Genomic DNA, 14,070 nt, shown 5'->3' on the forward strand with positions numbered 1-14,070 from the left:
GCTCTCAATGTGATTTATATGCATGCTAATGTTGGGAAGCACCATTTGGAAAATAAACAGCTCTAAAAAGAAAGCATGGGGAGAAGTAATGAGATATGTGACTAACATTTGATGTACACAGATTCCATTTATATTTGCTTTGATCATGTGCCTTCTTGCATATTTCTAAAGTACTTCTAGCCATGCTTAGAAGTTCATCCTACATTCCTGTAAAACACGTTGTTCTCTGAAATACTTGAGTAAATCAAGGATAAGCGATTTGGCTAAATCCATGGCACAGTAGAAATCGGTGACAATGCCAGCATCTGACCTTATGATTCTCTATGATTGCATCATTCTTAATTACCATCTTTGAAGATATTTTCAAAATCAGCCTTCAATTTTGATATAACTTATCAAAGTGAGAGTTGGTCAAAATTTTAAAAGATTTGAGAGACTTAAGAAGATCCAGTAAAGTTTTAATATAGCCAATGGCAGCAGTATCCTAGATTTCAATAATCCTTTATAGATTTTTCAAAGCAGTTTTTATCCATTATCTTTTGTGTTCTTCAGGACAGTCCTATCTGAGACACAGCATCCTTATTTTACAGATGAGGAAAGAAAGGCTTAGAGCGTGACTACCTTGGGTCAAACCATTAGTAAGGGAGCAAACTAAGTTTAGAATACACGTTATCCCTGACCTCTGGTCCAGTGTCTTTCTTGGATGACTACTCTGTGGGACGTGCTCTGGGATGGAATTAGGGTTGATTGTGTCTTCTTACCTCCATTTTGGCAAGCACTATTTTGGGTGATTACTCCAAATCTCTTCTTACATACTGGACTTCTGTGTGGATATGGTTAGCACACCACCGGCAATCTCTTTGCTGGAAAGAAAAATGATTCTAATAATGCAGGAACTCATTTTAGGGATTTGAATCAGATCTCTAACATAGATTAGCAGGTTTAAGTCAAGTGTTTTTTCCCTTCAAATTTTTGTATTGTTTATTTGCTTAGGGTGTTGGACCTCAGGAATATACTTTAGTCAAATTGAAGGTGCTTGAGCCATACCCATCTAAATTAAGGTAGGTTTGCCAGAGTAATTGCTTCATCATTTCTGAACCATCGGATAGTTACTATAGAGTTGACAACATGTTTTTACATCAGTATTTGTTTTTTCTTCTTAGTGGCCTGAAAGGTAAAAATATTTTCTTGGTGGCTGCTACTCTCAGACCTGAGACCATGTTTGGGCAGACAAATTGTTGGGTTCGTCCTGATATGAAGTACATTGGATTTGAGACAGTACATGGTGATATATTCATCTGTACCCAAAGAGCAGCCAGGAATATGTCCTACCAGGGCTTTACCAAAGACAATGGTGTGGTGCCTGTTGTTAAGGAATTAATGGGGGAGGTAAGTTGGATAGCAGATATATTTATTTTAATTCACATATTTCAAGGAAAAATTTAACAGTGTATGTCAAGAAAAGAGCATTTAAATCTTAAAAAATGAGGTATACATGCAGTAAAGTGTGTAAATAGTGTGTATTTTGGTACATTTTCATATGTATACATACTTTTTTTGTTTGTTTGTTTGTTTGTTTGTTTGTTTTTGAGACGGAGTTTCGCTCTTCTTACCCAGGCTGGAGTGCAATGGCGTGATCTCGGCTCACCGCAACCTCCACCTCCTGGGTTCAGGCAATTCTCCTGCCTCAGCCTCCTGAGTAGCTGTGATTACAGGCACGTGCTACCATGCCCAGCTAATTTTTTTGTATTTTTTTTTTTTTTTTTGAGACGGAGTTTCGCCCTTGTTACCCAGGCTGGAGTGCAATGGCGCGATCTCGGCTCACCGCAACCTCCGCCTCCTGGGTTCAGGCAATTCTCCTGCCTCAGCCTCCGGTGTAGCTGGGATTACAGGCACGCGCCACCATGCTCAGCTAATTTTTTGCACCATTAGTAGAGACGGGGTTTCACCATGTTGACCAGGATGGTCTCGATCTCTTGACCTCGTGATCCACCCGCCTCGGCCTCCCAAAGTGCTGGAATTACAGGCGTGAGCCACCGCACCCGGCATGTATACATACTTTCATAAGCAACACCTAAATCAAGATACAGAAGGTTTTAGCACTCCAGAAAGCTCTCTCATGTCCATATTATTAGTACTCACTTCTCTCCTCCACAGGTAACCACTGCTCTGACTTCACCAAAGATTAGTTGTTGCTCTTGAACTTTACGTAATGGAATTGTACAGTCTGACTGTTTTGTGTCTGGCTTTTTTTCTTAACATTATGTTTGTGTGATTCATACATGTGGTAGGAGGGTTTTTTTTTTTTAATTGTTGTGTAGTATTCATTGTCATTGTGTGACTGTATCACGAAAATAGCATATTTGATTTTTATGTTTTAACTCAATAAATATCTGGTTGAAAATATAGGCAGTCTTCCCCAAGATATTTAATACTACATTAGGCATTATATTATTTTTAAAATACTATTACCTGAATTCCTGATAATACTAAATTTGGAATTGTGCTTTTTTTTTTTTGGTGAAGAAAGTCTTGGTTGATATTAATTAAATCTAGATGGCTACACACCTCATCTACTTTATCATAAGTATTTCTGAGTGTGTTTTATTCCATTGAGTAAATGCTGATCTTTTCTTTGGTATCTTAAATAACTTTTTTCTGTTTTGAGATGGGGTCTCACACTGTCGCCCAGGCTGTGGTGCAGTGGTGAGATCTCAGCCCACTGCAATCTCTGCCTCTTGGGTTCAAGCAATTCTCCTGCCTCAGCCTCCTGAATAGTCGAAACTACAGGTGTGCGCCACCATTCCCAGCTAATTTTTTTGTATCTTTAGTAGAGATGGGGGTTTCATCATGCTGGCCAGGATGGTGTCAATCTCCTGACCTTGTGATCCACCCGCCTTGGTCTCTCAAAGTGCTGGGATTACAGGCATGAACCGCTGTGCCCAGCCTTAAATAGCTTTTTAAAAGAAAAATATGAGTAGAGTACCATCTCAATTCTTTTAAATTGAACTCTTTTATTCTTTATTTTATACTTTCTTTTTATTTGGTTGTAATATATTTGCAAATCTCAAAATTCAAAAGACACAAAAAGATATAAAAGTTCTCCACTCTAGAAGTAGTTAGTAATATCTATGTCTTGTGTATCCTAGAAATATTTCATGTAAACACAGGTGAATATGCACATACTCTTTCTCCCTCTGTTTTTACATAAATGGCAATATACTTTATATACATTGTACCACATCTTGCTTTTTTATTTATCTCTTGGCAATCATTTGACCAGTACATAAACAGCTTTATTCTTATTTTTTTTATAGCTACATAGTATTTTATTGTTTGGCTGTGCCACAGTTTACTTAACCATTCTCTATTAATGGATATTTGAATTGTTTCCTGCCTTTTTTTTTGTCATAAGCAGCACTGCCACATCTCCTTAGTTCCTAATTTTGGAATTTTGTTTGAGAAGTTCTTGGGAACTGTATTAGGGACACACATATTATCCTATTCATTTTTTTTTTTTTTTTGAGACGGAGTTTTGCTCTTGTTACCCAGGCTGGAGTGCAATGGCACGATTTCGGCTCACCGCAACCTCCGCCTCCTGGGTTCAGGCAATTCTCCGGCCTCAGCCTCCTGAGTAGCTGGGATTACAGGCACGCGCCACCATGCCCAGCTAATTTTTTGTATTTTTAGTAGAGACGGGGTTTTACCACGTTGACCAGGATGGTCTCGATCTCTTGACCTGGTGATCCACCTGCCTTGGCCTCCCAAAGTGCTGGGATTACAGGATTGAGCCACCGCGCCCGGCCTGTATTATCCTGTTCTTAATGCAGCTTTTCTCCCTGTTAATTTGAGAGGAATGGATGTTATAAATTACAAAATAGCTGGGTGCAATGGCTCATGCCTATAATCCCAGCACTTTGGGAGGCTGAGGCGGGTGGATCATGAGGTCAAGAGATTGAGACCATCCTGGTCAACATGGTGAAACCCCGTCTCTACTAAAAATGCAAAAATTAGCTGGCCGTGATGGTGGACACCTGTAGTCCCAGCTACTCGGGAGGCTGAGGCAAGAGAATTGCTTGAACCCAGGAGACGGAGGTTGCGGTGAGCCAAGATTGCGCCATTGCACTCCAGCCTGGGTAACAAGAGCAAAACTCTGTCTCAAAAAAAAAAAATTGCAAAATAGTTTCAACCTTTAAAATGGTTATATTTAGCTGTCATCCATATAAAGGCAGGTTATATGTACATACATGAATAAAATGAGATGGATGGGAATTATATGGAAAGGAAAAGGACATTACTTAGCTAGAGCAAACAGCTGCAAATTCTTTATCATCTGAGAATTTGGGTCTAAAATTGCTTAATCTTTTGGATTTTTTCTTTCTTTCTTTCTTTTTTTTTTTGAGATAGGGTTTCACCATGTTGGCCAGGTTGGTCTTGAGCTCCTGACCTCAGATGATCCACCCACGTTGGCCTCCCAAAGTGCTGGGATTACAGGCATGAGCAGCCACGCCCTGCTTTTTTTTTTTTTTGAGATGGAGTCTCCCTCTGTCTGCCAGGCTGGAGTGCAGTGTCACAGTCTTGGCTCACAGCAACCTTTACCTCCTGGGTTTAAGCAGTTCTCTGCATCAGCCTCCCGAGTAGCTGGAATTACAGGCTGGTCTTGAACTCTTGACCTCATGATCTACCCGCCTCGGCCCTCCAAAGTGCTGGGATTACAGATGTGAGCCACTGTGCCCGGCTATCTTTTGGATTTTTTTCAAGTGAAATTAGAACTATTCTTTTGTCTTCATAATTACTATTTTAAATAGATATGTAGTATCCATTCTTGTTCCTGTAGCATATTTTGTTAAATCATTTTTTCTGTCATTGAAAGCTTTTGTTGTTTCCAACAACAAATTAACTATTAGTAAATAAAAATTAACAAATTAACAAATTAGTAAATAAAAATAAAATTATTTTTCCTCTGGTAGATATAAAAGAATGTGTTTTTTTTTTTACTTCATATGTATTTTATTTATGTTCATTTTTGTTGTTGTTGTTACCGTTTTTTTTTGGTTTTTTTTTGAGACAGAGTCTTGCTTTGTTACCCAGGCTGGAGTGCAGTGGCACGATATCAGCTCACTGCAACCTTCGCCTTCTGGGTTCAAGCAATTCTCCTGCCTCAGCCTCCTGAGTAGCTGGGATTACAGGCGCCGGCCACCATGACTGGCTAATTTTTTGTGTTTTTATAGAGACAGGGTTTCACCATGTTGGCCAGGCTGGTCTCGAGCTCCTGACCGCAGGTGATCCACCGGTCTCGACCTCCCAACGTGCTGGGATTACAGATGGGAGCCACCATGCCTGGCCTATATTCATTTTTTAGTTGATGGAAATTGTATTTATGGTACACAACATGTTTTGATGTATATGTACATTGTGAAATGGCTACATTAAAATAATTAACAAATTCATACCTTACGTATTTTCTGTGGCGAGAACAATTAAAATCTAAGTCAGGCGCAGTGGTGTGCACCTGTAATGCCAGGTACTTGGGAGGCTGAGACCTCAGGAGGCTTGCCTGAGCCCAGGAGTTTGAGCCGGTAGAATGCTGTGATAGCGCTTATGAATAGCCACTACACTCTAGCCTGGGCAACATAGCAAGGCTCTGTCTCTTAAAAAAATCTACACAGCTGTTTTCAAGTATACAATACATTGCTATTTCCTATAGTCATCATGTTATACAATATACTTCTTGAATTTATTCCGATACATTTTTGATTACTAGCTTCTCAGGGCTTAAAATATTAACATAGTTTTAATTTTAATGGTCACAGTGAATTTCTTCACCTTTTATATTGGTTTCTTTTCTTATGCAGGAAATTCTTGGTGCATCACTTTCTGCACCTTTAACATCATATAAGGTGATTTATGTTCTCCCGATGCTAACTATTAAGGAGGATAAAGGTAAAGAGTTTATGTACTTCTACAAATATTTTGGTAATCACATTTTGGTTCTAGTTACTAATTCCACACTTTGTTTTATAAGGCACTGGTGTGGTTACAAGTGTTCCTTCTGACTCCCCTGATGATAATGCTGCCCTCAGAGACCTGAAGAAAAAGCAAGTAAGTATCTGAGTTTCATGTTTGTATTTCCTCCTCCCATCTCATTGCTTAGGTACTGCTGAACTGCACTGTGGGACTAGGCTAAAAAGCTATGCGTTTATTTATTTATTATTACTATTTATTATTATTTTTTTGAGACGGAGTTTCGCTCTTGTTACCCAGGCTGGAGTGCAATGGGGTGATCTCGGCTCACTGCAACCTCCACCTCCTGGGTTCAGGCAATTCTCCTGCCTTAGCCTCCTGAGTAGCTGGCATTACAGGCACGTACCACCATGCGCAGCTAATTTTTTGTATTTTTAGTAGAGACGGGGTTTCACCACGTTAACCAGGATGGTCTCAATCTCTTGACCTCGTGATCCACCTGCCTCAGCCTCCCAAAGTGCTGGGATTATAGGTGTGAGCCACCACACCCGGCTATGCATTTATTTTTAAACTGCTACTTCTAACCTGGTCTTGATGTTTATATATTTTCTGTGGTTTGAATTTTAATTATGTTTCACAGAATTTTGAAAAAGTTTTCTGATATTCACATTTTCATTGAAATCTAGCATATGAACCTCAATTTAAGTGATATGTGTATGTCTTTGTACATTTTTGCTTTTGGCTATACATTTTCATCATTTAGGCTGTTCATTATAACTTAAGCTATTACATTTTTGAAGGTTACAGACCCCTTCTTAAAATATTTGGTAAAATTAGAAAATTGCTCTCTATGGAGAGGAGAACAAATAATAGTTTTAAGAAAGTTTGGGGGTTGCTTCTCTCAATGATTTTACCAGTAAAGTGTTGATCATTAGTGTTAACTTGCAAATTTTTTTGTAGGCCTTACGAGCAAAGTATGGAATTAGAGATGACATGGTCTTGCCATTTGAGCCGGTGAGTATGTAGATCAGGCATCCCCAAACTTTTTACACAGGGGACCAGTTCACTGTCCCTCAGACCATTGGAGGGCCGCCACATACTGTGCTCCTCTCACTGACCACCAATGAAAGAGGTGCCCCTTCCTGAAGTGTGGCGGGGGGCCGGATAAATGGTCTCGGGGGGCTGCATGCGGCCCGCAGGCCGTAGTTTGGGGACGCCTGATGTAGATAATTCAGAATATTCACATCCATCTCTTTATCAGAGAAAAAGAAGCGCTAACATGTTTTCCTTGTAACAAAATTAATTGGTGGAGTATGAAAATAAGAGAGAGTTTGCTTAAGGATTTACTCACTTATCTTTGATATCTGCTATGGTAGATAAGAGCAAAAGAAAAACTAACAATTATTTTCTTATCACCTGGCATCTGCAGTTCTGGAACAAATAGCGCTTTTGTTTGAGATGGAGTTTCACTATTTTCATCCAGGCTGGAGTGCAATGGTGTGATTTTGGCTTACTGCAGCCTTAGCCTCCTTAGTTCAAGCAATTCTTCTGCTTCAAGCCTCCCTAGTAGCTGGGATTGCAGGTGTCTGCCAACACACCTGGCTCATTTTTGTATTTTTACTAGAGAGGAGATTTCACCATGTTGGCCAGACTGGTCTTGAACTCCTGACCTTAGGTGATTTGCCCACCTTGGCCTCCCAAAGTGCTGGGATTATAGGCTTGAGCCACTGCGCCTGGCCTACAAATAGCTTTTTAACATCACCAATTTTATAGTAGCTTGCTTTGCTAGTGTGATCAATTTCCTGACTTCTAAAGACAAAATTTTGCCCTATTATGCATGAATGTTTATTTGTAACCATAATAACTTCAACAAAATCCTGTGCAACTCTGTTTTATGTTTCTTGTATTTTCATATTAGTGTCTGTAGAAGAAAAACTTTTAAATTACCGGCAAGTGATTTTCATTTCATGAAGGATCCAGTGTAATTAACGTAAACCAAAAGCACAACCATCCATGAAATTAGTTGTTTACTTCAGTAGTCCCCAACCTTTTTGGTGCCAGGGGCTGGTTTTGTGGAAGACAGTTTTTCTATGGACTGGCAGGGTGTGGTGGGGAAATGGTTTCGAGATGAAACTGTACCACCTTACGTCATCAGGCATTAGATTCTCAATAAGGAGTGTGCAACCTAGATCCCTTCATGCACAGTTCACAATAGGGTTTGTGCTCTTGTGAGAATCTAATGTCACCCATGATCTAACAGGAGGCAGAGCTCAGGGGATGATGCTTGCCTGTTGCTCACCTTCTGCTGTGTGGCCTGGTTCCTAATGCCATGGACTGGTACCAGTCAGCATCCCTGTAATTGGGGGCCCCTGGTTTATATATTTTGCTAGTTTCAGCATGAATTACTTAGATAATTATATGCCAGCAGAGGATAGAGTGCTGGGAAAGGGGTGTGTGGTAGGGGCAGGGCATTGGAAGAGGGTTGGTGCACAGAGTAGGGCTGGTTCCTGTGGAGAGCAGGAGGACAAATTTACATCTGGAAGTTAGTCTCTCTGTGATTGCTTAGTGTGTGGCAGTGTCGTAATGACATATAAAATCCAAAATGTCTTTAATGGACATTAGAGGCAAAAGGACTGTGCCCCATAGGGCTGTGTGTTAAGTCAGTGTGAACAGGTTCCTGATTGCTGTTTGCTGCAGGTGCCAGTCATTGAAATCCCAGGTTTTGGAAGTCTTTCTGCCGTAACTATTTGTGATGAGTTGAAAATTCAGAGCCAGAATGACAGAGAAAAACTTGCAGAAGCAAAGGAGAAGTTATATCTAAAAGGATTTTATGATGGTGTAAGTAATAATTTTTTTTTGTTTTTATTTGATTTACTCCATGCTCTGTGGCTTTCTTAATTAGAAAAAATGTAGAAAAATTTAACATAGTTTTAGCTGTACATTGATTTAAGAGCTTAATATGAGAATGTATTCTGTTTCCAAATTTCTATTTTTTTTCATGTCCTTTACCTAAAAGCATTTTCAGAAATTGTCTTTTTCATGCCCTCTAGGGATCTCTATGGAGTGAACTTCTTGACATGATATTTCAAATTAGTTCATATTGTTATGCAGTAAACTTCAAAGGTTTATTGAATGGAGAACACCTGGTCCCTTCTTTTGCTCTTTTAGTTAAGGAGTTTATATTTTAGATAAGCAGTTTTATTCGGTCCATTAATTTATTTATTAATGTCTACTAAATGCCAGTTGAGCTCAACAAACATGTTCTGAACCATTCTTATCCCCAATTGTGCGTATGTTAATGTGGTTTACATTTCTATGGAAAGAAGGCTAGGCTAGAGAACATAAAAATTTAAACAAGTTGTTAGGTGCTTCAGGTTTAAATTAAGATTTTTAAGGACATCAACAAGTATGATTTTTAGTTTCAGCTTTCCTTCATTTTTCTGGATAACCAAGAATTGGTTATATATCTTTTATTGAAGTGACACATATTTTGAGTGATGATAAAAGCCAACACTTACATGTCACTTATATATTGGCTTACTTCATTCTGAAAATAACCCCATTCTGAAGTGTAGGCCGTCTTATCCCCGATTTACAGATGAGGAAATGGAGGCACAAAGAGATTAACTGATTTCCTCAAGATTAGTCAGTTAGCCAGGGATTCAAACTAGGTAGCCTGGTTCGTGCGTGTGTGTGTGTGTGTGGGGGGGGGGGGTTGGGGGGGTGGGGTGGGGTGGGGGGGGCTGGGGAGGATTGCCTGGTGTGTGGGGGTGTGGGGGCGTGGGGGGGTGGGTAGGGGGATGGGGAGGGTTGCCTGGTGTGTGTGTGTGTGTGTGTGTGTGTGTGTGTGTGTGTGTGTGACGGAGTCTCATTCTGTTGCCCAGCCTGGAGTGCAGTGGCACGATCTTGGTTCATTGTAGCCTCCACCTCCTGGGTTCCAGAGATTCTCCTGCCTCAGACTCCCAAGTAGCTGGGACTACAGGCGCGTACCATCATACCCAGCTAATTTTTTTTTTTTTTTTTTTTTTTTGAGACAGAGTCTCACTCTTGTCACCAGGTGCCAGGCTGGAGTGCAGTGGTGTGACCTCAGCTCACTGCAACCTCTGCCTCCTGGGTTCAAGCAATTCTCCTGTCTCAGCCTCCCAAGTAACTGAGACTACAGGTGCGCACCACCATGCCCAGCTAATTTTTTGTATTTTTAGTAGAGACAGGGTTTTACCATGTCGGCCAAGATGGTCTCTATCACTTAACCTCATGAACCACCTGCCTTGGCCTCCCAAAGTGCTGGGATTACAGGAGTGAGCCACTGCGCCCAGCCTAATTTTTGTATTTTTAGTAGAGATGGGGTTTTAACATATTTGTCAGACTGGTCTTGAACTCCTGACCCCAAGCGATCTGCCCGCCTCGGCCTCCCAAAGTGTGGAATTACAGGTGTGAGCCACTGCACCTGGCCAGATTTGTGGTGTTTTTTTTTTGAGACGGAGTTTTGCTCTGTTGCCCAGGCTAGAGTACAGTGGCTCTGTCTCGTCTCACTGTGACCTCTGCCTCCTGGGTTGAAGCAATTCTCCTGCCTCAGCCTCTCGAGTGGCTGGATTACAGGCGTGCACCACCATGCCGAGCTAATTTGGATTTGTATTGTTAACTACACCATAATGGTCATTAAATATAATTTTATTATGTTGGATTAAATAGATATTGAACTATTTTGGTACATTAGAGGTTTAGAATGTCAAAAAAGAACGCATGTCTTTTCTACCTAAGATAGAACAATTTGAGAGAAATACAAGAGTCATGTGGATGAAGGTGAAAATATCTGCTTTATTACCTAAGAAAGCTGAAAGGGGATTGAGACTTAATTGGTGGCAACAATGGATAAGCTAATACTTTGCCCTAGAATGTAATTGGCCTACCGAGAAAAAGATAGAGGTGAAACAGTAGGCCTCCTTCTAAGAGCAAGGTTTATCACATGGCCAGGCAAAGAATACTCACCTGCAGCAGGCGGGGTTACAAAGAGGAGCCTAAATTAGATGAAGCTGAATATGCTTAGTTCTTTCTGAAACCATCAGGAATGAGATGAGTTAGTGTAGTTGAAGTCTGTCCACGTGGAAACTTAAGAAGTGGAAGTTAGTATTCCTTCCTAATCATGCTCACACTAGGTATCTCAGTTACTGACAGAAAGATAAGTGTGTTATAAATATTACCCTGCTATGCCAAAATGAAAAATTATTGTTATAAATATGATAAATTTCATACTACAAAAATTTCTGTGGGCAGAGCAAATTAATTAGGGAAAATTAGGAAAGAAACTCAAGGCAGATTCTAATTGTTTTATATGTGTTTTTCTCCCTTCTCATCCTTTTAGGTCATGTTGGTGGATGGATTTAAAGGACAGAAGGTTCAAGATGTAAAGAAGACGATTCAGAAAAAGATGATTGACACTGTACGTGATAGACTATGCTCTGAAGGCTGTTTTAGAACTGTTAATTAATAGACTTGACAGTGTTATTAGCAGTGAGTTCTATAGAGAACCTGGGGCTGTGATAAAGATACATAGTTTTGCGGCAGAAAATAGACCTATTTAGCAATTCATTTAACTTGAACATCCCATCTATAGTGATGCTAAAGGTCGTGTTCTAAAGTCAATGTGTGCATAGCATATGTAGAGAATTTGGATGATACTTCTGGCAGTGGCCATTGTAGATACTGGTAGTAGTTACAACCCCCTCTTTGGTGTTTTTTACTGTCACCCTCTCATCCTCCATTTTTGTTATGACTCTCTTCTAATTAGCTGAGTTAACTCCTACATTTTTAATTTTGACAACTTCCTATACCCATAATACAGAGACAATAAGTCTGTTAGGCTTTTTGAAATAAAAAAGCAGCAAATTTCCTCATTACCTTTCTGTAATTTAAATATCTCTTCCTTGCAGGGGTTAACATGTAACCATTTTAGTATTGATTTTCATCTCTTATAGATATCTGATCTAAATGCTTGTAGTATGATTTTTTTTTTTCCCCTAGGGTTAGGCATCAGCCACTGATGACCTACTCTTAGAAGGAGTAGGAGGAAGGTCAAGGTTACACTCTTCTCCCTACTTTTTGTTTTCTCTTACGTCCCACATTTATTGGTATATACTGCTGTATACGCTGTCTTCTCCATACACTGTAGCAGTAAGTAATGTTACATCAATAGTCATTATTTACATTTTTGAGACATGGCTCATCCCTAATGTAGTGTACAATAATTTTTCATCCTCAGCTCTTGATTTTCCCTGGGATTAATGATTATGTTTATGTTTATTTTTATTTTTTTGAGATGGAGTCTTGCTCTGTTGCCCAGGCTGGAGTGCAACGGCACACTCTCGGCTCACCGCAACATCCACCTCCCAGTTTAAGCAATTCTCCTGCCTCGGCCTTCCACGTAGCTGGGATTACAGGTGCGCACCATCATGCCTGGCTAATTTTTGTATTTGTAAGTAGAGACAGAGTTTCACTATGTTGGTCAGGCTGGTCTCGAACCCCTGACCTCGTGATCTGCCTGCCTCAGCCTCCCACAGTGTTGGGATTACAGGCGTTAGCCACTGCGCCCGCCTTATTTTTTATTTTTTATTTTTTTAAATTCTTAACTTTTATTTTTTGAGATGGAGTTTTGCTCTTGTTGCCCAGGCTGGAGTGCAATGGCGCGATCTCGGCTCACCACAACCTCCACCTTCTGGGTTCAAGCGATTCTCCTGCCTCAGCCTTCCGAGTAGCTGGGATTACAGGTATGCACTGCCACGCCCGGCTAACTTTGTATTTTTAGTAGAGGCAGGGTTTTTCCATTTTGGTCAGGCTGGTCTCGAACTCCTGGCCTCAGGTGATCCGCCCGCCTCAGTCTCCCAAAGTGCTGGAATTACAGGCATGAGCCACTATGCCCTGGCCTTAAAATTCTTATTTTAAAATATCAATACTCTGTTTCTCAACTCTTTCCCAACTGTGTATTCTCTCACTCAGTTCAAACACATCAGTATGCTTTCAGTTCTGTCTCAGAGAAAGCTCTTCCAGAGCTTCCTGGCTTTAGTCTGAACTTGTTGCTTAGTGTCCTGATGCACAGATGTTATCGTGGATGTTCCTCCAATATTACTAAGAATCCCCTTTGCTTCCCTTGAGCTGGATCTCCTGTTTCCTTGATGCCATGTGTGCGTCTTTCTTGTATTCTTTCTCATTTTGGTGAAGCCCTGCCTCTGAGCTTTTCTGAGAAAGGGTGTCTGGAAGGTAAATTATTATAACTTTTCATGTCTGAAATATGTCTTCTATCTTTATATTGGATTGCCTGGGTATGGATTCTGGATTGGAAATAATTTCCCTTAAAGACTTGAGGACATTATTACCTCATTGTCTTCTGGTTCATTGATGCTATTAAGAGTTGAAAACTCTTCTGGTAGTGACTGATGATTTTGTAAGTAACTTGTTTCTCCTGACTTTGGAGGCTTGTACAATCTTTTTTTCTCCCAGTGTTCTGAAATTTCATGATTTGCCTTGGTGTAGGTCAATTTTCATTCATTCTACTGGGTGCTTGGTGGACCCCTTCAATGTGGAAACTTGTGTTCTTCAATTTGGGGAACACTTCTTGATTATTTTTTTCTTATTCTCTGTTTTCACTTTTTGATTTCCTATCATTCAGATACTGAACCTCTTAGCTCCTGGCAGTCCTGCTAGTCCTCTTGGTGGGATAGTCCCTCAGTGTTTTCCTCTTGAGCTTTTGTTTACTATGTGCTTTTATTTACTATTTGTGTTTGTATGCATACAAATTAATAAGAACTTATTTTTAAAGAATCTTTATTTGGAAAATTTCAAATGTATAAGAAAGTAGAGAGTAGTATGATAAATTCCTGTATACCTATCACCCAGATTCAACAATTACTAATTTTGGGCCAGTCCAATAATTGATTCTTGCTTTCTGATTGATTTTCTTTTTCTTTTTTTATTTTATTTTATTTTTTTTTGAGACGGAGTTTCACTCTTGTTACCCAGGCTGGAGTGCAATGGCGTGATCTCGGCTCACCGCAACCTCCGCCCCCTGGGCTCAGGCAATTCTCCTGCCTCAGCCTCCTGAGTAGCTGGGAT

At 40.2% G+C, this 14,070-nt stretch overlaps 1 protein-coding gene across 1 annotated transcript in view; it reads left to right on the forward strand.

Annotated features, from left to right (window-relative positions):
- LARS1 (leucyl-tRNA synthetase 1) overlaps positions 1–14,070 on the forward strand; it is a 74,790-nt gene that overhangs the window by 27,690 nt on the left and 33,030 nt on the right. The window contains exons 9-15 of the mRNA XM_039475920.2: positions 994–1,061; positions 1,164–1,389; positions 5,856–5,943; positions 6,026–6,102; positions 6,925–6,978; positions 8,662–8,802; positions 11,327–11,404. Coding sequence (XP_039331854.1) covers positions 994–1,061; positions 1,164–1,389; positions 5,856–5,943; positions 6,026–6,102; positions 6,925–6,978; positions 8,662–8,802; positions 11,327–11,404 — 732 coding nt within the window. The remainder of the gene's footprint in view (positions 1–993; positions 1,062–1,163; positions 1,390–5,855; positions 5,944–6,025; positions 6,103–6,924; positions 6,979–8,661; positions 8,803–11,326; positions 11,405–14,070) is intronic.

This window comes from Saimiri boliviensis, chromosome 1 (assembly GCF_048565385.1).
Source record: "Saimiri boliviensis isolate mSaiBol1 chromosome 1, mSaiBol1.pri, whole genome shotgun sequence".
Taxonomy (NCBI): Eukaryota; Metazoa; Chordata; class Mammalia; order Primates; family Cebidae; genus Saimiri; species Saimiri boliviensis.